The sequence below is a fragment of the Hyperoodon ampullatus genome (assembly GCF_949752795.1).
Source record: "Hyperoodon ampullatus genome assembly, chromosome: 4".
Classification (NCBI taxonomy): Eukaryota; Metazoa; Chordata; class Mammalia; order Artiodactyla; family Ziphiidae; genus Hyperoodon; species Hyperoodon ampullatus.
Window position 1 is genome coordinate 16,732,322 of NC_136917.1, and position 27,497 is coordinate 16,759,818.

The 27,497-nt window shown below is 51.4% G+C and overlaps 1 protein-coding gene across 3 annotated transcripts in view; it reads left to right on the forward strand.

The window, feature by feature from the left end:
• NEURL1B (neuralized E3 ubiquitin protein ligase 1B) overlaps nucleotides 1-9,623 on the forward strand; it is a gene marked incomplete at both ends in the record, with an annotated part of 37,662 nt that extends 28,039 nt beyond the window's left edge. For 2 of the 3 annotated variants that reach the window (XM_079702598.1, XM_079702599.1), the window contains 3 exons: nucleotides 6,074-6,793; nucleotides 8,883-9,008; nucleotides 9,379-9,623. In XM_079702598.1, the coding sequence (XP_079558724.1) occupies nucleotides 6,074-6,793; nucleotides 8,883-9,008; nucleotides 9,379-9,623 (1,091 nt within the window). The remainder of the gene's footprint in view (nucleotides 1-6,073; nucleotides 6,794-8,882; nucleotides 9,009-9,378) is intronic. The other variant, XM_079702600.1, reaches the window with a different exon arrangement.
• Nucleotides 9,624-27,497: the final 17,874 nt, after the last annotated feature.

Consider the following 27,497-nt stretch of genomic DNA (forward strand, 5'->3'; position numbering starts at 1 on the left):
CCTGTCGCTGGGCCTTGAGTCCCATCTCTAAGCTGTTGGCTCCCAAATCCATATTCCCAGCCCTGACACCTCCCCTGAACTCCAGAGTTCCCTCCGCCTACTCACATCTCCTTCTGGCGTCCGAGAGGCTTCCCACATGGAACACGTTCACACAGCCATCCCTGTTGTCTGTGGATGGCACCACCCACGTAGTGCCTCAGCCAAAACCTCTGGGGTCATGCTGGACTCCTCTTTTCCTCCCCCGGCAATCATTCTGTCAGCGTGTCCTGTCACTTCTGCCTCCAGGACACGGCCCAAAACAGTCCTTCTGAGACATTGAAGTGACTGATGGATGGTCCCCTCTGTCTCCAGTTCTTCCAGTCTTCATTTTCATCGTCACACACAGATGGTTTCTCTTGGGGCATAAATTCTGCTTTACCTCCAGGCCCAGACATAGTTGACCTGAGAGAGCCAGGGAAGAGAAAGAAAGGGAAGAACTGAGCTCCAACCCAGGCCAGAGGCAGGCCCTGGAGGTGGCCCAGGGAGAGTGGGAGGTCAGGGCGCCCATCCCAGCCATTCCAGCCTCCGCGCGCCTGGCCTCGGACTGCTGCTGCATGATGGTGCTTGGTGGATGATCATGGGGGGTGGGGTGGGGGGGGTACTTGTTGGACCCTTCCTGTCAGAGATATTAGGTCCCTGGGGACCACAACTCCACTTGGCCTGAGGCTGAGTCCCCATGCTGGGCAGCTGTAAGAGCTGAACAAGGACAGCTGAATTTTGGAGGCAGCGTTGCTTGTCATAGGAGCCCGGCTTTGGAGTTGCATAGCCTGAGATGGAATCCCATTTCTGTCACCGCTGGCTGTGTGACCTTGAATAACTCACTTCATCTCTCAAAGCTTCGGTGTTTTCCCACTGTGAAATGTGCCCATTTTGCAGAGCCGCATGGGATAGTGGTAAGGATTGATAAGGGTAATGAATGCATGGAGTTGCTTCTGGTAGGTGCTCAAGTAAATGGTTGTGTATACTTTCATCAGGTCCAGGGAGTGGATTTGGAGACAAGTCACAGGTTAGAGCCAGGAAGTTTTGATAAGCTTCCTTGATGGCCTCTTGATGTGGCTGGATTTCTGCCTGTAGCCACCTGGCTGATTCTCCATAGAGAAGCTTTGAGAGGTGGATTCTGAAGTGTCGGGCTTAGGCCAGCACTCTGCTATCTTGGGCCTGTCTCACTCAGGGACAATGCCTGATAGGGACAAAGCTCCTTATAATAAAGGAAGGAGACCCAAGCTTTTCCAAGGGGCTACTGTGTGCCAGGCCCCAGGTTAAGTGCTGTCACATACTCTGTAACACCAGCCTCAAAAACATACCAAGCTTTCACCGCCTCAGAGACTTCACACGTGCTGTTCCCTCTGCCTGAAATGCTTACTCTCCACCTCCCAGCCACCACTCCCTCAGCCTTCGTGTCATAGCTCCGTGATCAGAGACTGGGCTGTTCTGACCCACTCTCAGGCCCCACTTCTGACCAAGTGCCCCTTTGACACACACAGAGAATCCCAGTTCTATCACTTCCTGGCTGTGTGACTTGGAGTAACTCACCTTGCCTCTCAGAGTCTGAGTTCCCCACTGGAATGTGCCCGTCTTTCAGAGCATCGTGAGATGGCAGCTCTTGGTGGCACTCATCACAGTTTGGAAGAAGAGTTAGTTTTCTGTCAGTTGCTTCATTAAAATCTGTCTCTCCCACTGCAACGAGAGCTCCATGGACCCAGAGGCCATGCCTGCTTGTTCTCCTCTTCAGCCAGTGCCCAGCACAGTGCTTGGCACGTGGCAAGTGCTCTATGCATTTTGTTAATAGATGTTTAAGGAATAATGATAATTACCATGTTTTGAGCACTTTGTTGCCATGCTCTGTGCTAGACCACTGGTCCCCAACCTTTTTGGCACCAGGGACTGGTTTCGTGGAAGACCATTTTTCCACGGACCGGGTGGTAGGGGGATGGTTTCCGGATGATTCAAGTGCATTGATTTATTATGGTCTCTGTGCAGTCAAACCTCTCTGCTAATGATAATGTGTATTTGTAGCCGCTCCCCAGCACTTGCATCACCGCCTTGGCTCCACCTCAGATTATCAGGCATTAGATTCTCAATAAGGAGCGCACCTCCTAGATCCCTCGCATGCGCAGTTCACAGTAGGGTTCACGCTCCTATGAGAATCTAATGCTGCCGCTGATTTGACAGGAGGCGGAGCTCAGGTGGTAATTAGTGAGCGATGCGGAGCGGCTGTAAATACAGATGAAGCTTCGCTCGCTTGCCCGCTGCTCACCTCGTGCTGTGAGGCCCGGTTCCTAACACGCCATGGGGACTGATAGCGGGTCCGTGGCCCAGGGGTTGGGACCCCTGTGCTAGACTCTTTATAAAAGCATCTAATGTAATCTCTATAACAACATGGGTGGGAGTGTGGGGGGCAGGTATCATCATTATTCCTTTTTTTTTTAATTTTTAAATTTTATACAGCAGGTTATTAGTTATCTATTTTATATATATTAGTGTATACATGTCAATCCCAATCTCCCAATTCATCACACCACCACCACCGCCCCCGCCCCCGCCCCTTCCCCTCCTTGGTGTCCCTACGTTTGTTCTCTACAGCTGTGTCTCAATGTCTGCCCTGCAAACCGGTTCATCTGTACCATTTTTCTAGGTTCCACATATATGTGTTAATATACGATATTTAAGCTGAGGAAGCTGAGACTTCAAGAGGTAAAGTGACTTACCTAAAGTCACACAGCCCAGAAGGGCTGAAGCCAAGACTCGAACCTAAGTGTACCCATCTCCGAGCCATGCTCTCAATTAGGATGCTATACTGAAGGACAGGCTGTTATGTGGAGTTGTTAGGGGCCAGGAGGAAGAGCTTTGGGGGTGGGGGACAGAAGCAGAGTGTGTTGACAAGAGCAGAGGCCCAGGGCAAGCCACGGCCAATGCCTTTAGGCTTGGCCTCACAGGATGACTGTAGTAGGGCAGCGAGCCCTGGGAAAATGCATTACGCCAAGAGGCTCCCAGAAACATCCACTTGTCTAAAATGCCTTTTCAAAAAAAGTGCTTGTTTTAGTCTACTTTTATTCATGTTTTTTTTCTGATTACAAAATCAATGCATGTTCATTAGCGAAAAATGAGAAAATCTGAAAACCATAAAGAAGCAAATTTCCACCCAGAGATAACCACCCTCGAATTTCTATGTATTTCCTTCCTATATCTTTCCTGTGTCCCACGCATACATTTCCCACATAATTAGAATCAAATCATATATTCGGTTTTGTATCCTCAGCTGTTCATTTAATATTATATCACGGGCATTTCCCCCCATTGTTAAATATTAATTGAAAACTTGATTTTTCAAAATATTGGGGGTTTTGATGATAAAACTTTGCAGTGTATATGTTTACTGTAGAAAAGTTGGAAAATACAGAAAAATCTGAAGAAAATCCCTCGTAACCTCACCCACCTGAGAGATAATGACCATTAACATTTTGTTGTATGTCTTTCTAGAACTTGATTTCCTACGCACATATAGTGTTATAGACAGATAGATACAGGCACATGCACACATATATACTTTTTAAAAGGACCAAACTGAAATCCTACTTCTTCCCTCAGGTTATGGGGAAGCATCCACTAACGCAAGACAAACTCAAATGTCCACAGATCCCAAGCAAGTAGTTGAGATGGGTGAAGGGGCCAGCTCAGGGCCATGGGGAAGGAGAGCAAACAACCTCAGCAAAAGGACAAGCTGTAACCCATTGGTGACAGGCGAGAATTCAGGTCCTGTGTCACTAGACCTGATTTTCCAAGAGAGGCTATAAATCCAGTGTAAAGTGAATCTCCTGACTCTTAAGTACTGGCCACTAGTTCAAAATTTTTTTGAAAGACCAAGGGGTGATTTATTCAACAAACCACTGGAAGGGGAAAAAAGAAGAGGCAACCATAGCTTAAAAGAGGCCAGTGACAATGAGTGGGCTTTATTTGGATCTTCATTCAAAGAAACTGGGAAAAAAGCATATTCTCACACACAATATGACAGGAAGTCTTTAAATTTTAGAGAGACGTACTGAAATTTTTTGAGATAAAATGGCATGTATAGGATTTGCTTCAAAATAATATAGGAGGGAGAACTGATGGGGGCGTCAGTGAAACAAGATTGGCCATGAATGGTAATTGTTGAATCTGGGTAAACAGCATTCATTATACTATTTGTATATGTTTGGTGGTTTTTTTTTTTTTTTGGCCGTACGCGGGCCTCTCACTGTTGTGGCCTCTCCCGTTGCGGAGCACAGGCTCCGGACGCGCAGGCTCAGCGGCCATGGCTCACGGGCCCAGCCGCTCCGCGGCATGTGGGATCTTCCCGGACCGGGGCACGAACCCGTGTCCCCTGCATCGGCAGGCGGACTCTCAACCACTGCGCCACCAGGGAAGCCCTGTTTGGTTTTTTTTAATAAAAAGTTTAAAAAAAGAAAAAAAAAAAACCCAAACACCAGTAGGCCAACCAGACAGGTCTCTGAGCCAGCATCAGAACTTGGATGGCCAGTTTGCAAACTCTGCCCTGTATGGAGTGGGGGTGGGGAGTAACATATGAGGCTCTCACCAGGGGTTAGGGCATGTTTTTTGCAAAACCATGTTTGTTATTATGATTTAATTTTATATTTGGAAAACTAAAGATGAAGAAATATTTTTTCCCCATGATAAAAATTACAGAATGGTAACAAAATCTTAGCTAGAGTGGTTTGGTTTAAAAAGTCTGAGTAACACTTTTTCTTGCTTCCTTTACTTGCTTTGGTTAACAAGAAAATTTTGATCACAAAAACAACTTCAAAATACTTTCTTTCCCTGATATCTTTGTTATTCAGAGAGGCAGTCTGTCTCTGCTAGAGACCTCATTCATTTATTCATCCAGTAAACTACATAATAATGAAGGCTATCTGCCAAGCACTCTGCTAAGCCCTGAAACTTGGTGGTGAACAGACTGTCACAGACACGGCCCTCCAGGGACTCACATTCTAGATAGGGACGGTCAACAAGTAATCTATTGACACCAAAGTATGAAGACCTGTATTACCTGGATGACAAACACTATTTTTATTTGCTTTTTTACTTAATATAGATCAAGAGCATTTTTTCATGTTACTAAAAATTATTCAAAAATATTTTCATGACTGTGACTTTTAAAAAACCCCCCTTAGTTTCCTGTCCTATACAATGAGGCCATTTCTTGCAGAAACCTTACACATTCAAAGGTGGGGTAGCACCCAGGCACTGTGCTCCCTGCTGCAGACACAGCAGTGAGGAGGACAGGCCCATGCCCCGCCTTCTTTCAGAGGCAGCATGGAACCAGAGAGCCCCGGGTTCGAGTCCTGACTTTGCCACTTAATTGCTGTGCAAGCTCGGTCATGCTCCCTAGCCCCTTTGTGCCTCAGCTTCCTTCTTTACCAAATGGTGGGTGATAACAGTACACACCTCACAGGTTGTATGAGGACTAAATGAGACCCTGTGAGAAGGAGCTTAAAATGATAACCTGTCACACAGTAATGCCACAAACCCAAGGGTTTGCTCTTTCCCTTGGAGCTTATTATGCTCTAGTTGGGGAAGCGGACAATAACGATTTTTAAATGCCCTTTAAATATGTGTATGTGTAGCTGATTGACTTTGTTATGAAGCAGAAACTAACACACCAATTAAAAGAAAAAAAAATCTTCAAAAGTATGAAAACCTCTGAGGGGGGCGGGAGGAAGGAAGAAGGGGGAAAGAAACAAAGTAAGACGAGAAGACAGAAAAGAGGGAGAGGAAAGGATGGGGGGATGGGAGTAAGAGAAGGGGGGAGGGAAAAGGAAGGAGGGCCTCATCTGCCCGCCCCAGAGAGAAGAACAGTCAAGTGCACTCGGGGTGATGCTTAATCCAGTTCTGTGCACCTAAGGATCTTAAACAACCTCACGAAGGAATCAGAAAAAGAAAGGGAGGGCCCAGGTCGGGGTGGGGGCGTGGGGAGGGCAAGGCGGGGGCTCCTGGCCGGCTGCGCCCTCACTGTCCTTCTTCTGCCCTCCCCGCGCAGAGAGCGGGTTCGCCGACACGCTGACGCCCGCGCGCCTCGGCCAGACCCGCTTCAGTGCCTGCCTGCCGCCCAGCAGCCACGACGCGGCTAACTTCGACAACAACGAGCTCGAGAACAACCAGGTGGTGGCCAAGCTGGGCCACCTGGCGCTGGGCCGCGCCCCGGGCCCGCCGCTCGCCGACCACGCGGCCGCCGCCATCCCGTGCGGGCCCCGCGAACGCCCGCGGCCCTCGTCGTCGCCGGCGCTGCTAGAAGCCGACCTGCGCTTCCACGCGACGCGAGGGCCCGACGTGAGCCTGTCGCTCGACCGCAAGGTGGCCTGCGCGCCGCGGCCCGACGGCGGTCGCACGCTTGTCTTCTCCGAGCGCCCGCTGCGGCCCGGCGAGAGCCTCTTCGTGGAGGTGGGCCGCCCGGGGCTGGCGGCGCCCGGTGCGCTGGCCTTCGGCATCACGTCATGCGACCCGGGCGGGCTCCGGGCTGCCGAGCTGCCTACCGACCCCTACGCGCTGCTCGACCGCAAAGAGTACTGGGTGGTGGCGCGCGCCGGGCCCGTGCCGAGCGGGGGCGACGCGCTCAGCTTCACTCTGCGGCCCGGCGGCGACGTGCTCCTGGGCGTCAACGGACGCCCGCGCGACCGCCTGCTGTGCGTCGACACCACGCAGGCGCTCTGGGCCTTCTTCGCCGTTAGCGGCGGCGCCGCAGGCCAGCTGCGTCTCCTCGGTGAGTCCCCCGACCGCGCTTTTGCGGGGCTCGCCCCGGGAATCCTGGCGCCACTGGATAGGTAGCCGGAGCCGCTGCTGAAGCCCAGCCGGTGGTCCCCCAAACTTGAGCGCGCATCAGAACCACCTGACCTCCACCTAGAGTTTCCCATTCGGTGGTGGTGGGTCCTGAGAAGATGCATTTCTAACCAGTGCCCCAGGGATGCCTTTGTCGCAGCTCCCTGGACCACACTTTGTCCACACCAACCCAAGTACCCGCTGGTGTCAGGGCCTGGCAGGTAAATTGTCGGTGCAATTTTTATTTCCATTATTATGATTTATTATAAATACTTTTACATATGTAATGTATATTAAGTGTAGGAGAAAAAGAAAATACAACTACATTTAAAAGAGGAAAATGAGAATAACACCGTCCACAGAAAGTGGAACGCAGGCTTGAACCATCCCGTTTTGAGATTGATTCTTGCCTTCATCCATGCCACAATAGACACGCAGCACCCTCCTCCAGCTGTGGGCCAGGCCCTGAGCTCGTGGGATGGGGCACGGCAGAGGAGAGGACACAGACCGTGGGGCGCCCTCACGTCCTCACAGACACCCAAATGGAGATTTGCGCCGTGTGGTGTTCGCTACAGCAGAGGGGCTTCTCTTCTCACCAGCTTGGTGGAGCGGGGCTGGTGATCAGGGAAGGTTCCCGGAGAGCACAGCTCCATTTTCATGTTTCAAGAAGTGAAGTCCGAGCGATAACAGAAATGATGAACGTTTCATATGTCACCTCATTCAGTTTTATCCTCCTGAAAATTGAAGCACGGGGAGATTAAATAACTGTCCCAGGCACGTGGCTGGTCAGCCATGAAGATGCTTGGCAAATCAGAGAATCCCTGAGCCTCAGTTCCCTTCAGTGTAGAAAGGGAGGGATGACGTGCATCATGGGGTTGGTGTGAGGATGAAATGATGAGGTGCATATAATGCTTTTAAGCAGGTGCCTTCCACATGCAGCATGTTTAATAAGTGGCAATAGTAACGACAGTGACTGTTGCTGTTTGACTGAGGACAGAGGAGGAACAGGGTAGTGGTGGTTGTAATTTGGTTGGTTTGGGTTTTTGGGGTTTTTTTTAAGGGACCATCAGACAGTAGTCATCATTTCAGCCTGAGATGAGTGGCCCAAGTTCCCACTGGGGCTTTGCAAGAACTAAGCCTAGAGTCATTCTCTCCCCCTCCCCAGCACCTCCAGAAGAACCAGGATGAGCCTTTGAGTGGTCAGGAAGAGAAGGCAAGAGAAGGTAGAAAGGAAGTGACTGCTTTTGGAGGCCAGGGACTTGCCCTCCTGATCCCCGTCTGACAGCAGCCCTGGTTCTGTAATCTGTCCATCCATCCTCAAGTAGGGTAAGGGAAGGGGCATGTCTCTTCACATCAGAGATAACCCATCCTTATCTGAAGCAACAGTGAGTTCAGGGAAGAAGACCCATCCACGTTGAACACTAGTTGGGAGTCCTGTAGTTGCAAGTAACGAAACCCCACTCACAGTGCCCTAAGCAAAAAGGGAATTTGGGGGGTACACACATGCCTCAGAAGTCTGGGCGTATATTGGATGGATTCAGGAACAGCTGGATCTAGGTGCTGAAAGATGTCATCAGGATTCCACCTGAAAGCTGTACTTTCCTCTGTGTTGGCTTGACTCCCAGGCAGGCCCTACAGCACCAGGCTCATCTCCCAGTGGAATGGGCCCCTTCTTTCCTGGTAGTTCTAGTGAAAGTCACAGAATTTGGCCTTGCAGGCCTTGCTTGAACCACCACTGAGACCAAGGGCGGAAGTCCTTATTGGCCTGGCCTGGATCGTGTGTGTGAGGGTGAAGTAGTGCCTCAAACAAAATTCCAGTGCTGTTTCTGAAATAAGAATGGAGGCTAGGCGGCAAAGACCAGATGTCTATCACACTTGTACGATTCCATCAGTTCTTAGCAGAACACTGTGAGGTAGCTCTTGTCCTCCCATTAGATACATGAGGAAGTGAAGGTGCAAAGCAGTGGAGAGCCAGGGACTAGCAGAGCAGAGCCCACCTCCCACTGCCCCTGATGGAGTCTCTTTGGTCTCAGGCACCCTGCAGTCCAGCCCTGCGACCACATCCCCATCAGGATCCCTCAGCGGCTCCCAGGACGATAGCGATTCCGATATGGCCTTCAGTGTCAACCAGTCCTCCTCGGCATCTGAATCATCCCTGGGTAAGGAAGGGCAAACCTTCAGGGATGGGGGCGTGGAGGGTGCAGGGAGACAGGGGCTCGCCCTGGTGGCTGTACCAGCCCTTCCTGGGGCTAAATAAGGTGGCCGCCTTTCCCCCGCATCCTTTCCTTCTTCAGCTGTAGGGAGGAGAAACATCTGGATATGGCATCCCAGAGGGTGATAATGGTGCTTGATGCTTGGGGGTAGGAGCGTAGGAAAGGGGCCAAAACCCAGGAGAATAACCAAAACTGGTGTCTCCCAAAGTTGTCCCCCCATGGATTCTGCCATAGAAGCCCTGCCTTCTTGGGACTGCCCCAGCAGAGCCCACCTGAGAACCACGGATTAAGGTCTGCCTGTTCTCCCTTTCTGCAGTGACGGCCCCCAGCTCCCCACTGAGCCCACCAGTGTCCCCCGTGTTCTCCCCACCGGAGCTGGCGGGCAGCAAGAACAGCGAGTGCGCGGTGTGCTTCGATGGCGAAGTGGACACAGTCATCTACACGTGTGGACACATGTGCCTGTGCCACGGCTGCGGCCTGCGGCTCAAGAGGCAGACCCGGGCCTGCTGCCCCATCTGCCGGCGGCCCATCAAGGACGTCATTAAGATCTACAGGCCGTAGCCTGGCCCGCCGACGGCCTTGACCAGAGCAAGGTCACCTTTCTGAAGCCCACCCCCACCCCGGGCCGGGCAACCACCATGGCCGCCGGGGAGTCCAAGGGCAGCAGCTATCTTGCCTGCCGCTCTCCAGTGGTGGGCAAGGCGTGACAGTCGTGGACACGAGGCCCCCGAGGGTCTCAGTCCAAGTGAGGGTTGCTTCTGGCTCGTAAGTGCTTTGCCCCCAAGAGCGAGCTCAGGAACTGCCTGGCAGACTGCCCTGTCCCCCGGTGACCTCTTAGCTGAGAAATGGCGTCCTCTGTGCAATGCCTTTTGCTGGGGTTGGGTTGAGTGTGTGTGAGAGAGGGGGAGGGGAGGGAGGGAGACAGTCCAGAGAGGGCGAGTGTGAGAATGACCTAGAGAGAACGTGTAGGTATTTATCCAGGGATCCTGGCTCTAGGAGGTTATTTAACACTAAGGAATGTGCAATCCGGAGCCCAGACGGTAGCGTGACTAGAAGTCATTCACTTTACAGGGCTGTGACGTCAGCTGGTTTTGAATGTACAAAGCCTGCACCTAAACAGAACTCCCTCAGGTGGTATAGAAAAGGGACACTCAGACTTTCTAAGGCGAGGAAAAAATAGCTCATTGTTTACAGCTCCAGAGCGGCAACTCCTTGGGGAGTAGTTGGGCGGAGAACATAAGAGAACAATTTGCTTTTTCAGTTTCTAACTCAGTCTTGGAGAGGAGTTTTGACTGGGTGCTGGGGCCAGAGCTCTGGGCGGTGTCTCCTCCAGAAGCCTTGTCACCCCTTCAGCTCCAGATAGCCTAATTACAAGCACACCACGCCTTGACTCCATCCCTATATGCTTTTAGTCTGTAGCATCCTCACCGTCTCCAAGGAGAAGACAAGCAACAGGTTCCCTTTTCCTGGGGGAGGGAAAGAATCCTAGATGCCAGTGAGCCACCTGGGGTTGGAAAGGGTCACTCCGCAACTCTCCATATTTCCTGCTGAAATACGGGGCCTGGCATTTGCCAGCGGCTGTGGGCATCACCAGGATGACCTGCTGGCCAAGTAGGGGAAGGAAGCAGGGCTTTGCAACCGGTCTTTGTTCTGATTCTCAGCTTATCTCCCCCTGCTGATTACTAAGATGTTAACTGATCATTAGGATGTTAACTAGGAACTGAGACACTCACTGAAAATGCTGACACTGGGACTCTCCCTCTCCCCGGGGTTATTTGCCGGGCATTTCCTGGGACCCTGGCTCTGCCCCAACCCCTCGCCCCTCCCCCCTGCCTGGGCCCATCTCTGCAGACTCCCGGACCACACCTGGGCTGATGGGCTGGCAGGCCTGCAATTCCCTTCTGGGCCCCACCTCTGCTCTGTCTTGTGCTGTACCTTTAGGGAGGTCCCTGGGCCTCTCTGTTTCTCAGTTCCCGATCTGTCCAAGAGGAAGCCTGGTACCTGCCCACTCCAGAGCTCTTGGCAGGACTGGCACATTTTAAAAGGCCCAAGACACCTTGCAAAGAATAGGTATTGTTTTTGTTTTTGTTTTTTTTTTTTGCGGTACGCGGGCCTCTCACTGTTGTGGCCTCTCCCGCTGCGGAGCACAGGCTCCGGACGCGCAGGCTCAGCGGCCATGGCTCACGGGCCCAGCCGCTCCACGGCGTATGGGATCCTCCCAGACCGGGGCACGAACCTGTATCCCCTGCATCGGCAGGCAGACTCTCAACCACTGCGCCACCAGGGAGGCCTACAGGTATTGTTTTTAGTCCAATTCCTAATCTGTTCCTCTGTTGAGGGAGGCAGGGAAGGGAAGACTTGAAGAGTTTTTGCATTCATATAACAAGTGTTTCCTGCATGTCTGGGGTCCCCCTCATCAGATCAAGGCCCATAAGGCCAGCCAGTCCGTGCCCTTGTGATGCTCCAGGTCTTGGAACATCTGCTTCTCCTCTGCCTGATATTCCGACCTGATCTCAACTTCAGAAACCCTACTCTTGCCCCTTCAAGGATCCCTGATTAGTTCTTTTTCCCTTATGAACTTGGGAAACATGCCCAGGTTTTAATTTTGCAGCAGAATCTTTAGGGGAGTAACTGGCACCCCAGCATTTGCCAAGATAAGAGTTTGCAAACCTAGGCAGCGCTCAGCACCCAGCTGAATTTGGTCCTCTGGAGCCTTCCATTTCCCCCACGTGCTGGGTGTGGGCAAGGCCACGCACAGGCCCCATGTGAGAGGGCTAGTTACCCACAGGACCGTGGTTCTCCAGGCAGCAACTCCCCTGACTGGATTGAGCCATAGTCACAAGCCCCGGTGGTCTCGGCGCCCTGGGGGAGCGAGCTCCTCTCTCTTGTCCCCTCGGGTTCCAGCCAGGGTCAGTGCAACCACTGCCAGGAATCCAGGGATCGAGGGCCTGGACCCAGGGTGGACCAGGCCATGTGCCTGGTGACCTATTACCTGGGAAGAAAGGAGCTGGTGGCCTGTTTAACATGCTCTGCAGCTGCTATAAATAGCCTCCCTGTTTCCAAGAGGAGTTAAGGGTGTGTTTATCTTCTAAAAACCAGACATTTCCTGATGCTCTAAACTGATTTATTCAGTGCTGCAGAGGAGCTGCCCACACCGCCCTCTAGGTTCTGTCTGGAGAGGGGGCAGGAGGAAGAGGGAAGGGAACCACCTCCTTTATTTGGCATCACTGTGTGCCCGGCACTGGGCTGGAGAGGTGCATCCCCATGTCAATCCTGTGAGGTAGGTCTTAGTACCATATTGAGTCGTATCAAAGACACCACTGATGACAAAACACACCATTCTATGTACCACTAAGGGAAAAACACTGCCAATTTCAGCTGTAAGGTGCCACAGCTATTCTATTCATTTTACTCCATTCATTTTACATGTTAAGTGGAGAAGCTGTGCTCCTAGAATCAATGAAATACGATATTATCCCCAGTTGGCAGGTAAGAGAACTAAGGTGCTGGAAGTGAAGCAGGAGGTGACAGGACTGGGCTTCAAACCCAGGAGTGCGTGATGCCAAAACCCACGCTCTCCACTGCCTGGCCCCGAGCCCAGAAAGCTCGAGACTGAGTTTTCTTCCTTGAAGCTCACCTGGGCAGCGCCTGGAGAGAGCTGGGCACCCGCCCCTGTGTGAGGGTTCCAGTCCCAGACTGCAGCCCCTGTGCCGCCCGGAACCCTGGGAGCACAAGTGTCCTTCCTTTCAGGCTTATCGGCCTACTGCCCACCTTCTCCCGGCAGAGCTGAGCCACGTGTGAGCTTGGGTCCAACCCAAGGGCCTCCTCCTGTTACATAAGGGTGCCCATCAGGGGCAACTTTGGGGAGGTACTTGTCCCACCACCTTCCTGGGCCTCATGACCACCACCCCCCTAAGTAGGGCCCCCAGCGTGAGGACAGGAAGACCAGAGGATGCCCCCTTTGTTGTGGTTTGGTGCCTGTTCATTCTGAACCACCAGAGAAATTGAGCTGTTTCCAAGTCAAGACAAACTCCTTTTTCTAGCCCATTCTCAGAACTGGGAGTCTTCTGGGATTTAGCTACCCAGGGCAGCTGCTCCCCTAAGTACAGCAATGCTTTTTCGGTCATCCGACAACCACTGGTCAGCGTGGCCTCTGTTCTGGACAAAGGGATGGGAACCGGGTCTAAAGACAAGGCCTGTAGGGAGCTCGCAGTCCAGAGCAGGAGGTGGGCAGATTTGTAAACTTGTATTTGACCCATCTAGTGCTGGGTCTTGTGGTAGCACTTAGTAGGTTCTCATTAAAGGTTTACTGAGTAAATCAGAAAGCAGGTTATGAGTCTCCAGGGGTTTGGTAAAACACCATGTATACACGCACACAAAGTCATTCAACAGACATTTGCTGAGTGCCCACCAGGTGTGGGCTGCTGGGAGGACGGAGCTGAGAGGACAGGGCCCCAGCTCTGATGTCAGAGGGAGTGACATTATGAGACATTTGGGGCAGAGTCCATGGGCTTTCCTGGCCATTCTGTTACCTCGGGGGTCTATCTTAGTGAGTACACAACTGCTTTCCAGACCCAGAGCCCCCTGCACACTTCAGAAAGGCCTTCTCTGAATTAGGAATGCCGGGCATCTTGTAGTCACTGAGTTGCTGCCGAAATGGCCTTGGGCAGAGCCCTCAAGAGCCCCACCAACCGATAATCGCCTTCAGGTCTTGCCAGGGAGACACAGGGAGATAGCTACCTGCTACCTTCAGGCCTTGGGACTGGTGGCTGGAAATCAATCCCCAAGTCGACAGAGAACCCCCAGTCAGTTCCAGAATAGGGTTGTGCAAACTCTTGGCGAATGAGAGGCAGTCACCTTCCGCTGCTCAATCCTGTCTCTGCGCCGGTTCTGGCAGAAGGACTCCGGCTCAGGAACACGTGTCCTCCCGGCATCTCTCGGTATTTAATTTTCTCACCGTCTTTCTCAAGTCCCTAGTGAGATGACTTGTACAACAATTTGTCTGTGCCTTATGAAAGTGTCTGTGCACTTTTAATCCTTTTTGAAAGCAACTTTAAAAAGTGGGCCGGGGACTAGCATATGTGGTAGTGTTCTAGAAATCTGTGCTCATCACTGAAACCCTTCTGCATTGTGTATTTGATGTCGGAGTGAAGAAGTATACGTCCCCCGCCCCACCCCACTACCTGTGTACAGACCTTTTTAAAAATGTCTCTTTTTTGGATTCAATACTGTGACCTCTCCAATACAGTCTAATCTTTGGAGATCTGTAATAAAGGTTTCAAAACCTGGGGGGGATGGGTGGGGAAGGGTTTGCACTGGTCCTGTGTGTTGTGCTCTTGCGTGTTGTGCGTTTTGATTTTTGTCTTTTTATCCGTTTTATATTAACATAATTTTCCTGTTTAAAAAAACAAATACAACTTTGGCTTGTTAAGAAAGTCTCTTCAGGACTCAGTTTTAAAAATCACAGTTGCCTACAGAGTTGGGGAGTGGAGGTGAGGGATACAAATCATTGCCAGCCTTGAGGAGACAATTTGCAAAATGTCTATAGAACCCTGAGAATATTCAAACCTTTTGCCAAGTAACTCCTGAGAAAATATCCCCAGGAAATAATTCTTGTTGAGGATAAGCTCTATATGTAAAGATGTTCATTGCAGCATTATTTACAATGATGAAAAACTAGAAGCATGCCTGATGACCAACAACCAGGGTTTATAGTTGTCCCCCACCATTCTATCATCAGGGGATTGGTTCCAGGACCACCCTGCCTTGGAGTATCCACGGATGCCCAAATCCCTTATATAAGATGGTGTTGTATTTGCATATAACATACGCACATCCTCCCATATACTTTAAATCATCTCTAGAATACTTATAATACCTAACGCAAGGCAAATGTTATGTAAATAGTTGCCAACACAGCAAATTCAAGTTTTGCTGTTTGGAACTTTCTGGAATTTTTTTTTCAAATGTTTTCCATCTGAGTCTGGTTGAATCCACAGATGCGGAACCTGCGGATATGGAGGGTCAACTGTACTTGCCAAGAGCTCTTGGTTACAAGTGATAGAAACCCAACTGGAACAGCCTTTGGGGAATTAAAAGGCTCAGGTAACTGAGAAGTCCAGTATCAAAACCCAAGAACTCACTTCGGGTGCATTTCGATCCAGAATCTGAAAAGCTGCAAGAGGATGTGGTCTTTCCCCCTCTGCCTCTGCCCTCTTTTGTCCCCCCCTTCCCGCACAAGTTCTCAAGACAGCTGGCAGCAGGTCCAGGCTACATCCTGCCTTTGAGTGATCCCTGCGTGGACCAAACTGGATCACGTGCCCCTTCCTTAGCCAATCATGGAAGCTGGGGAGATCCGGGGCTCTGACTGGTCAGACCCAGGACATGCGCTCACCTCCACCCAATAGCCGCACCTGTTGAATTATGGGTTGGGGGGTGGGAATCAGAGACCCCATGGGAAAATTGAAGCAATGTAGAAGGAAAGATGGGCAGGGAGGAACAACAGATGTCTAAGAAAGGTTGAATAAAACATGATGCAGATATATCCCTGGGAAATAGTATGGGCTGTGAAACCAGACAGCCTGGTCCTCACCTCCACATTGGGCCAGACACTTAAACTCTTTGTGCCTCAGTTTCCTCATCTGCAAAGCAAGAATAATAGGAGCTCCTGCTTTTAGGGTGGATGTGAGCATTATTGAGATCATGCGGGTGATGTGCTAGGCACAGCATCTGGCACTCAGCAAAGAGTTTATAACACAGGAACATGTTTACATTAAAATATACTGGGAAAATCAAGATATAAAACTGCACATACAAAAAACAAATAACCCAATCAAAAAATGAGGGAAGATCTAAATAGACATTTCTACAAAGAAGACATTCAGATGGCCAAAAAGCACATGAAAAGATATTCAACATCAGTAACTATTAGAGAAATGCAAATCAAAACTACAATGAGGCATCACCTCACACTGGTCAGAATGGCCATCATCAAAAAAGCTACAAACAATAAATGCTGGAGAGGGTGTTGAGAAAAGGGAACCCTCCCACACTGTTGGTGGGAATGTAAATTGGTACAGCCACTAAGGAGAACAATATGGAGATCCCTTAAAAAATTAAAATTAGAGTTACCATGTGACCCAGCAATCCCACTACTGGGCATATACCCAGAGAAAACCATAATTCAAAAAGTACATGCACCCCAATGTTCATTGCAGCACTATTTATAATAGCCAGGACATGGAAGCAACCTAAATGTCCATCAACAGAGAACTGGATAAAGAAGATGTGGTACATATATACAATGAAATATTACTCAGCAATAAAAAAGAGCAAAATAATGCCATTTGCAGCAACATGGATGGACCTGGAGATTGTCATACTGAATGAAGTAAGTCAGACACAGAAAGACAAATATCATATGATATCACTTACATGTGGAGTCTAAAAAACGGGGCTACAAATTGTAAGGCCACCTGGCCCGAGGCAGGGGAACGCAATCAGATTCACAGGTTGCATCAGACCGAAACTCTCCAGACCACCCAGTTCCAGAAACTGACCTGGAGACATTCCGGACCACCCAGTTCCAGGAACTGACCTGGAGACATTCCGGACCACCCAGTTCCAGGAACTGACCTGGGGATCTTCCACCCGGCCCAGCCTTCCCGCCTTTCGAGGGGCGGGACTAGCGGTCCCAAGACTGATGTAACCGGCACCAGATATTGCCACGATACCCTAAGAGACCACCAAATAAGGAATACCCTGCGCCCTCCCAGCTTCACCACACCCCTTTCCCTTCTTCCCCTATAAAATCCTGCCCAACCCTCCTCGCCCGGGTGCGACTTCTCTGGCCCCCTTCTCTCGGACCAGTGAACCTCGCCCAGGAGCGCCCCCTAATAAGGCTCACTTGAAGCTTTCCTCTGTTTCATGATGCCGTTTGTTAAGATCCGACCTTACATTTGGTGCCGAAACCCGGGAGGGGTACCAAGCCCCGCGGGTTACCGCGCGGGCCGCTCCTCCCCTCCCCCAGGAGACAACTAGGGAACCTCTACTCTTCCACCCGATCCGGCAGAAAACGGGGTAAGTCTCCCTCCCTTGTTCCCTCCGAACCCCAGAGTCCCTACCCACTGGACTCCCTGTCCCTAATCGCGGCCGTGTCAGGGACTCCTCCGTCCTCTGTCCGGGCCTCGGGCAACTGTGGAGACGTCCCAATCGCCTGACCGCCCTCCGACCCGCCAGGCCTCGGGTGATTGTGGAGACGTCCCAATCGCCTGACCGCCCTCCGACCCGCCGTGAATTGGAGACTGAGACCAGGGACGCCTCTCTCCCTCTTCATTCACTCAGGGACAGACTGGGGGTCATGGGAACCTCACAATCGAAACCAGATTCTAAGACGCCCCTGGGGTGTCTCCTAGCCAATTTTACAGCCCTCGGTTTCTCCCAAGATCTCCGTCGCCGACGGCTTATTTTCTATTCCACTGTGGCCTGGCCACAATATCCTCTAGACAATCAATCCAAATGGCCTCCTGAAGGGACTTTCGATTTTAACATCCTCCATGATCTAGATAATTACTGCCGCAGGACGGGCAAATCGTCCGAGGTCCCCTACGTTCAGGCCTTCTGGTATTTACACTCCCGCCCCTCCCTCTGCGGCGATTGTTCCACTTCCCAGATCCTTCTTGCCAGACAGACATCTCCTACATCCAAGCCCCTCATTTCCTTTGGGTCCTACATCCAAGCCCCTCATTTCCTTTGACGATGACCCATCTCCACTAGCCGACCCACCCGAATCTCTCGCCTCTCCCCGCTCCAGAGCTCCTCTCCAACCTCCACCCTACCCTGAAGCGGTCCCTCCTCCTCCCGAACCCTCTCCGCCCATCCAACCGCTTCCCGCCTCCCTCAACGGTTTCTCCTGCCACGCCCCTTGCCTCGCCAATTAGTGCACATACACGCTCTCACGACTCCCAAGATCCAAATCTCCTCTGCCCTCTGAGGGAGGTAGCAGGAGTGGAAGGATTAGTTAGAGTTCTCGTTCCCTTTTCCCTCCAAGATCTCTCTCAAATAGAAAAGCGATTAGGCTCCTTTTCTGCCGACTCTTCCAGCTACATCAAAGAAGTTCGCTACCTCTCTCAAGCTTACGATCTAACCTGGCACGATATCTTTGTGATCCTATCTTCTACTGTGACCCCTGACGAGAGGGAAAGAATTCAAACTGCTGCCCGAAACCATGCAGATCAGGTTCACCTTACTGACAACTCCATGCCTGTCGGAGCGACTGCCGTACCTGGCACCGATCCAGGCTGGGCTTATCAGGATGGCCCAAATGGCCGTAGTAAACGCGACCTCATGATCCAATGCCTCCTGGCTGGCATGCAAGCTGCCGCTCATAAGGTAGTCAATTTTGAAAAACGAAAAGAGATAACCCAAGAACCTAACGAAAATCCAGCTATCTTTCTCAATCGCCTTACAGAGGCCTTAACTCTCTACACCCAGCTGGATCCCGACACCCAGGCAGGGGCAGCGGTCCTAGCCACCCATTTTATCACCCAATCAGCCCCGGACATCCGAAAGAAATTAAAACGGGCAGAAGACGGCTCTCAAACCCCTATTCGAGATCTGGTAAAGATGGCCTTTAAAGTCTACAATGGCCATGAGGATTTGGCAGAATCCAACCGACAGGCTCTGATGCACCAGAAGGTGGCCCTCCAAACCCAAGCTCTTGTAGCCGCCCTAAGGCCGGCCATCTCCCATGGATCACAGCATCCACGGGGCCCGCAAAAGGCAACCCCGCCGGGGGCCTGCTTCAAATGCGGAAAAGAAGGCCACTGGGCTCACCAATGTCCCAATCCCCGACCTCCTTCTAAGCCCTGTCCCAACTGCGGGCTAACGGGCCGCTGGAAGAGCGACTGCCCTATGACTGGCCCTCCCTCAGCGTCTCCACGCGCGGGGCAGGCCGACCCCACGGCATTACCACTCGAACTGCTGGGATTGGCTGACGACTGACAGCGCCCGGACTCGAAGACACCCATCACCCTCGCCGAGCCCAGGGTAACGCTACAGGTAGCGGGTAAGTCCATCTCATTTCTGGTGGACACGGGGGCTGCCTATTCGGTCCTGCCTACTTATTCCGGGCCAGTTTCTCCTTCCCAGATCTCGGTCATGGGTAGTGATGGCAAACCATCCTTCCCACTCCAGACCGGTCCACTCCCATGTCATATCGAAGGACTCCCTTTTACTCATTCCTTCTTAGTCATACCATCCTGCCCAGTTCCCTTGCTAGGTCGAGATGTCCTTTTCCACTTAGGGGCCTCCCTCCAGCTGGTTAGACTTGACCCTAAGGTCCCCTCCTCCCAACTCCTTCTTCCTCTTCTCGGCCTGTCTCTAGAACCCTCCCCCTCCTATCCCCCTCTTCCAATCACACCGAACCCAATCAATCCCCAAGTTTGGGATACTTCTAAGCCCATAATAGCAACACACCATTCCCCCGTCCTCATCCGCCTAAAGGACCCCTCCAAATTTCCATCAAGGCCCCAATTTCCCATCTCTGAGACCCACCTTAGGGGCCTACAACCTATTATCACCAGACTCCTAAACCAGGGACTCCTTATCCCCACTGACTTTCCCTGCAACACCCCCATCCTGCCTGTCCGCAAGGCCTCTGGGGATTATCGCCTGGTCCAGGACCTCCGACTAATCAATGAGGCCATAATTCCTCTCCACCCAGTAGTACCAAACCCATACACCTTGCTCTCCCGTATCCCCCCATCCACAACCCACTTTATGGTTCTGGATCTCCAAGATGCCTTTTTCACTATCCCCCTACATCCCGACTCCTATTTCCTCTTCGCCTTTACCTGGATGGATCCAGATACTCATACTTCCAGTCAGATCACCTGGACAGTTCTTCCCCATGGCTTCCGCGACAGTCCTCACCTCTTCGGTCAGGCGCTGGCACGAGACCTCACTTCCTGCTCCCGTACCCCCAGCACACTCCTTCAATATGTAGATGACCTCCTCCTTTGTAGCCCATCTCTCAGCCTCTCAAGGCAACATACTGCAGATCTCCTCAATTACCTTGGATCTCGCGGTTAATGGGTCTCCCCAGCCAAGGCTCAGTTATCTGTATCTTCTGTAACCTACCTGGGGCTCCACCTTACCCCTACCACAAAAGGTCTAACAGCCGATCGCACCCGGATTATCCGTGAACTCCAGCCTCCGGAAACAGCGGAACAAAGTCTCTCCTTTGTGGGCCTTATAGGATTTTTCCGACACTGGATCCCTAACTTTGCTCTCCTCACTAAACCCTTATATCTAGCCGCTGAAGAAACCCCTCAAGGACCCCTCACCTCTCCTTCCGCCGTTCGACAGGCCTTTCTCACCCTCCGTAACGCTCTGATATCTTCTCCCCTTTCTCTGCCCAACCCAAACCGACCTTTACACCTTTTTGTGGATGAACAGGCCGGAATAGCCACTGGACTCCTTGCCCAGCCTGTAGGGCCTTCCTACCGCCCCGTGGCTTACCTCTCCAAACAGCTAGACCCAACCATTCGGGGATGGCAATCATGCCTTTGGGCCCTAGCAGCAGCAGCCGAACTGACCAAACAAACACTCAAACTGGCTCTGGCCCACCCACTAACCGTGTTTTCCTCCCACCGGCTGGTCGACCTCCTAGGCCACAAGTCTCTCTCTCCCTCCTGGGCCCCTCCCGCATCCAGGAGTTCCACCTACTATTCCCCATATTCCTTGATTCAAAAAATCTACGACAGCCGCCCAAATCTAGCTGATACTGGGTTTCTTTGCAACTCATCCCTCACGGTAAACACATCAATTGAAGCACCACCAGGCATGTTTTTGTGGTGCAATGGTTCCCTCACAAAAGAGATCAATTCTTCCTCCCCCTCCCCATGTATCCCCGTTACTCTCGTCCCACAACTCACACTGTATAGCCAAGCCGAATTTTCCTCGCTAATCACGCCGCCCTTTACCCGTCGGAAAAGAGCTATCTTTCTTCCTCTGGTCGCAGGCATCTCTCTCGCCTCCTCCCTGGTCGCTGCAGGCCTCAGGGGGGAGCTCTAACACATAGTGCTTCAACATCCCGCGACTTAGAACATAAACTCCAGCTAGCCATTGAAGCCTCCGCCGCCTCCATCTCCTCTCTCCAGCGCCAAATCACCTCCATAGCCCGAGTCGCTCTCCAGAATCGACGAGCCCTGGATCTCCTGACGGCTGACAAAGGAGGTACCTGCCTCTTCCTACAGGAGGAACGCTGCTATTACATTAATGAAACAGGACTCGTCGAAGACAACGTAAACGCCCTCCATCGCTTAAGAGAAGAACTCTAACGCAAACACCAACAGTTCGCCTCCCCAATTCCCGATTGGTGGCGATCCACCCTCTATACCTGGCTAACACCAATCTTAGGCCCCCTAATTCTCATCTGTATCTTGCTCATGTTTGCCCCCTGTTTTCTTAGGTTCCTTTGCAGGCACATGGAGGAAGTCTCTCGGGTGGCCACAAACCAAATGCTCCTCGGTCCTTACACCTTGCTTCCTACAGAACCCCCCACTGGTCTCCCCTAAGCCTCGGACCTCTGGTCACCCGACTCCCCTTTTGACGCCCCCATTCAGCATGAAGTAGCCAGAGATCAGAACGCCGCCCCATTACACCAAAGATGTCGGGATGTAAGGCCAACTGGCCCGAGGCAGGGGAACGCAATCAGATTCACCGGTTGCATCAGACAGAAACTCTCCGGACCACCCAGTTCCAGGAACTGACCTGGGGACCTTTCACCCGGCCCAGCCTTCCCGCCTTTCGAGGGGCGGGACTAGCGGTCCCAAGACTGATGTAACCGGCACCAGATATTGCCACGATACCCTAAGAGACCACCAAATAAGGAATACCCTGCGCCCTCCCAGCTTCACCACACCCCTTTCCCTTCTTCCCCTATAAAATCCTGCCCAACCCTCTTCGCCCGGGTGCGACTTCTCTGGCCCCTTTCTCTCGGACCAGTGAACCTCGCCCAGGAGCGCCCCCTAATAAAGCTCACTTGAAGCTTTCCTCTGTTTCGCGATGCTGTTTGTTAAGATCCGACCTCACATATATAAAATAGATAACTAATAATAACCTGCTGTATAGCACAAGGAACTCTACTCAATACTCTGTAATGGCCTACATAGGAAAAGAATCTTAAAAAAAAAAAAGTAGATATATGTATATGTATAACTGACTCACTTTCCCGTATACCTGAAACTAACACAACATTGTAAATCAACTGTACCCCAATAAAAATTTTAAAAACAATAACAACTCAAAAACAACCCTGCACATACACTTTGATTGGATGGATGTAAAACAAACAAAACAAACCAACAACAACCAATAGCCCTAAAACCTGACCATGCATTGGAATGACCAACAGAATAGAAGCAAAATGTCCATGGGAGTTGTGTCTAGGTGATGGCATTATTGGTAACTTTTTTCCTGCCATGATTTCCAATTTTTCTATAATGACCAGTTATTACTTTTAAGTTAAACTTCTTATTTGGAAAAATTATCTCCCTACTCTGCAAAACCCAACAGGAACAGCTGGCCCTTGCTAGAATTCATCAGGAATTCCCAGGCTGATTGTCTGCGTTTGAGATCCAAATTTAGTCACAGTGGAGATAAGGGCTTGTTAGTTTCTAGTGGAGACCAGGCCAGGCTAACCAGTTTGGTTGGGCTTCCTCCAGGCCAGGCTTTAGAGCCCAGATTTCTGGGGTGGAGCCTTGCAGTGGTATCAGGAATGAGGGGAAGGGAGAAGAGACGTTGTTGCCCAGGGCTGTTCCTCCTGGCTTGTTAGAACAGCCCAGCTAGGTGACATTGAATTTTGGAAACAATAGGGTAAGAGAAATGAACCAGCATTTATCAAGCAGAAGAAACCGTGATTTTCACACATTCTCTCAATGAATCTTCACCACAATATTTGTCTCCTCATTTTACAGGGAGGAAACCAGGCTCCCTCCAAGGTAGAAGTAGTATTAGACCCCAGGTGTGCCTGTTCCAGAGTAAAGAAGCAAAATCTTTCAGAGGCACATTTTCACCCTTTCCCTTAGGTCTCAGAGGCAGAGTCTGCCCAGAACTTAATCTAAAAGCTTAATCCCTGAACCAATCTCTGTCACACACCCACACCTGATACAAAATCAGGTATGACATGGCCTTTACCCTCAAGAATCAACCAATCTGGAAAGGGAAGGCAGACCCCAAAACAGACATGTTCAGACTAGTGTAGTTCTGAGGCTGCTGGGACAGATCAAATCCAAGGCATAAAAGCTCTTGATCATTTAGTGATGTAATTTAAGCATCCTTCTTTCTCCTGGATGTTCAGGCTTTTACCAATGCCTGGGCCATAATCCCAGGCACATCATATTCTTGTCTAAAGCTTCAGTGTACAAAGCTCATGCCCTGACCCTCAGCCTCCCTGATGCAGCTAGCCTCAGAGGAGTTTTGCCAAAAAATATATATAAAGACTTCTCTTTCTCTCATTTCCTGGGTTCCTGCAGGACAAACAATCCGTAATAGTAATAATAATAATAATAAACAAATCATTTAATGACCACTTACTATGTGCTAATGACATCCATTGAATCCTCATGACAGTTCTTTGAGGTAGATCCCATCATTACTCCCATTTATGGAGAGAAAACCAAGACCAAGAGAAATTAAGTAACTTTATCCCACTGTGCATGGCCTCTCAAAGACAAAAGGATTTCTTCTCTTTCTTTTTGTAATTATTTCCCAGAATCTAAACCCAGTGATATTTCAAGGGCAAATGGGCCTGGAACATATTCACTTGTGTTTACATTGATCCTACAAACAGCCATTCAGGTAGGTATTATTGTCCCATTTTACAGGTAAGGGAAGAGAGGCTCAGAGAAGGCAATGACCTGCCTGAATCACACAGCTTGTGAGCTGTGGAGCCCAGGTTGTGAACCACGTCTGGCTCCTTCCACGGCATCATGGCTTCTCTGTGAGTAAACTGTAGGGAGGGGGAGGAAGAGGAAAGAGAAGAAAGAAAAGAAACGGTGGGAGAGGAGGGAAGGGGAGAGAAGTGGAAGGGAAAGAACCAGACTCAACACCTAGAAGGGCAAGGAGAGAAAAGCTGTCAAGCCAGGTCCTCAACTTACATAACATCTAATAGCCCAATTCCAGGGACAGAGAATCTTTGCTTCTCCCTTCAGGCTCAAGTCTCCTGGCTCTTGGAAGCTGGTTTTGGCTCCCACACAGGGATGTGGAAAGTGAACTTTCCAGGCATCCAGCTATGGGAACAGAACCCCAACCTTGGCTGTTAAATGTACCCAGGGGAAGCTTCCAGAAGTCCCTGGGGCAGCTGCATCAGAGTGCTTTGGGCAGGCTGGTCCCCTTTCCTCAGCCCCCTCCCCTCCTGGCTATGACCTGCCCAGGTCTAAACCTTTCTCTCTCAATTGAGAGCCTCAGACTCCCTCCTGCCTCTCCCCGATGACAGGGAAAGGCTTCAGCCATCCTCTGAGGACTCGAGGAACTGCTCAGGAGTCAGCCGGACAGGCCAGAGTTCACATCCACACTCAGACCTCAACAAACTGGGGCACTTGGTCTGCCCAAGGTGCCTTCTGGGGGTGCTGTTCATCTCGGAAGTCTGTGGGGCTGCGATGGGGAGGCCCCCTCTCTGCACCTCACTTCCCTGCCTCTAGGTGGGGCTGTAGAACCACTCACTCCCCAGGTCCTGAGGAGGCTGCGTTCAGGCTTGTCAGTTCCCAGCAGGGTATCCACTGTGATGGAGTCTAGCATAGGGGGATGAGAGCGCGGGCTCGGGAGACAGACAAGCCTGGGGTCCAGGCCTGCCTCTGCTGCGGGGCAAGTTACTGACCCTCTCTGAGCCTCAGTTCCTGCATCTTTGAGGCGAGAGGATGTCAGCCCCATGGTGGACTGCTCAGGACGCTCCGTGTCAGGAAGTGGCTGGCACTTAGGAAGTGCCCAGTAGGTGGTTACCGTTTTTACCAGTACTGCAGGCCTGCTACACCACCTCCCCCATTCATCCCACTCCTCCCTGTCCCAGCTGGGCCAGGGGCCGCCTCTGTCACCCCACAGTCCCCTGGGCCTCCATCCAGGCCCTGTACTACCTCAAGGAGTGGGCCTGTGACACGGCTAGCAGCATCTACAGGTGATCAGCACAGGTCTCCCAAATAGTAGAACCTTGATTTCAACATCTCCCTCCCCCAAGTGTGGAATACCTAACATTAGCACACCTCCTACCCACAAGGAATGAAAGCGAGGGGCGATCAGATGGCAGGGGCTCCCAGGACTCTGAGTTGGCCCTGGCTCCTCTCCCCTTGCTTGTTTTGGCTCCCTGTCAAGAATGCTGGCCCGGGCCTGGGAGGCTGACTGACCTCAGACTCCGGAGGGAAAGTCACACTTTCGATCAACTCCCCGGAGCAGCCCTGCATTCCAGGAGGGGCGTGGGAAGGGCCAGGCTTCCCCGGCTGAGCTGAGCGGAGAGCTGCCTGCAGCCTGGTCATCCCCGCAGCAGCCTCGGCACTGGCCCACACCCACCTTGGCGTCCCCTAGGGGAACCTGCCCCACCAGGGAGGGATGGGGACGGGGGTGTGGGAGAAGATGTCCAATGCCACCACAGGAAAGAAATGCAGGGAGGTGCCCAGGGAGATGTCTCTGGCTTTTCCCATCCACACCCCAGCTTCCAGTGCTAGCTGATTTGCCTTTTCCAGTGCTTTCCCCATCCCCACAAAAACAGGAATCTTCTCCATTATTCTGAGCAATTCAGGTCTCCCTCAAGCCCCTGTCCCCCAACAGGTGGTCCCAAGGCTGTCTAGAGCCATCCCTCCTGGCCCAGCCTTGCTGTCTAGCCCCGTCCCCGCCCCCGGTGTTGTTTCAGCTGGAGTTGTTCTCAGGGGCGCCAGTCCTGGGGAAGGCTTCCCTGGGGAGGTCACCCAAGAGCTGGGCCTCAGAGGGTGGACAGTGGTTGGCCGGCAGAGAGGATCAGCCCAAGCATGGTCTGCAGCAGAGTGCGGCGTGAGCACAGAGGCTGTGGGCAGCATGATGGGTGGGGCAAAGGTCCCCAGAGACATTTTCCTTCTGCTACAACCAGCCTCTCTTTCTCCAGAGGTTCCCACGACTCCCCTGGCTGGCGGCTCCTGGGCAGGCTTCCTCCCACAGACCAGTCTCCAGAACGGACAGAAGAATGGGCCAAGGGCAGTGGAGTAGCCTGGGTAGGGGGTCAGGAGAGAGGATAGGCATGTGATGCGGGCTGAGGGCTCCATCCCCTTGGGACCACGTTTTCCCCATACCCACCATGAGGCAGTGACCCTAGAAGTCCTGAGGTCCAGAGAACGGAGACTTCTAGGCTCCTCCTTGGGAGAGATCGGCTGTTTCTTTCTAGAAGATGGAGCACTGTCGTCCTCTAGTGGCTTTGGTGAGAGGCGGCAAAAACCAAAGCAGAAAGGAACTACTGGACAGGTAGTCACGGTCCAAGTGCTGACGGATCTACTGCCCCGCCACACCTCACCCTCAGCAGATCCTCAGATGTCACCAGATGACCTGGGAAGCCAGGCTCCTGCGAACGGCATTGCGGATCTGGGTAAGCTTGAGGAGGGCATGTTAGGGTGACAAGCTGTGCTGAGGTTACATTTGAGTCTGGGGTTGGGCTGGCACTGAGGTGGGGGACACGGTGAGGGTGGACTGGGGCTGGGACCAGGACAGGTTCCTTCCCAAGACCCCACAATGCTGGGAGGATGGTACGTGGTTCCTAACTCTGGTTTCCACCTCAGGCCACTGATCTGACTGGTTCTGTTTAACCCACACATGAAACCCTGTGTCAGGCACATTAAAATAAAACAAGGAGCCCATCAGTAAACTTGCTCAAGCCTCTTAGACAGCCTCATCCACCAGAGGGCAGACAGCAGAAGCAAGAAGAACTACAATCCTGCAGCCTGTGGAACAAAAACCACATTCACAGAAAGATAGACAAGATGAAAAGGCAGAGGACTATGTACCAGATGAAGGAACAAGGTAAAACCCCAGAAAAACAACTGAATGAAGTGGAGATAAGCAACCTTCCAGAAAAAGAATTCAGAATAATGATAGTGAAGATGATCCAGGACCTTGGGAAAAGAATGGAGGCAAAGATCGAGAAGATGCAAGAAATGTTTAACAAAGACCTAGAAGAATTAAAGAACAAACAAACAGAGATGAACAATACAATAACTGAAATGAAAAATACACTAGAAGGAATCAATAGCAGAATAACTGAGGCAGAAAAATGGAAAGTGACCTGGAAGACAGAATAGTGGAATTCACTGCTGCAGAACAGAATAAAGAAAAAAGAATGAAAAGAAATGAAGACAGCCTAAGAAACCTCTGAGACAACATGAAACGCAACAATATTCGCATTATAGGGGTTCCAGAAGA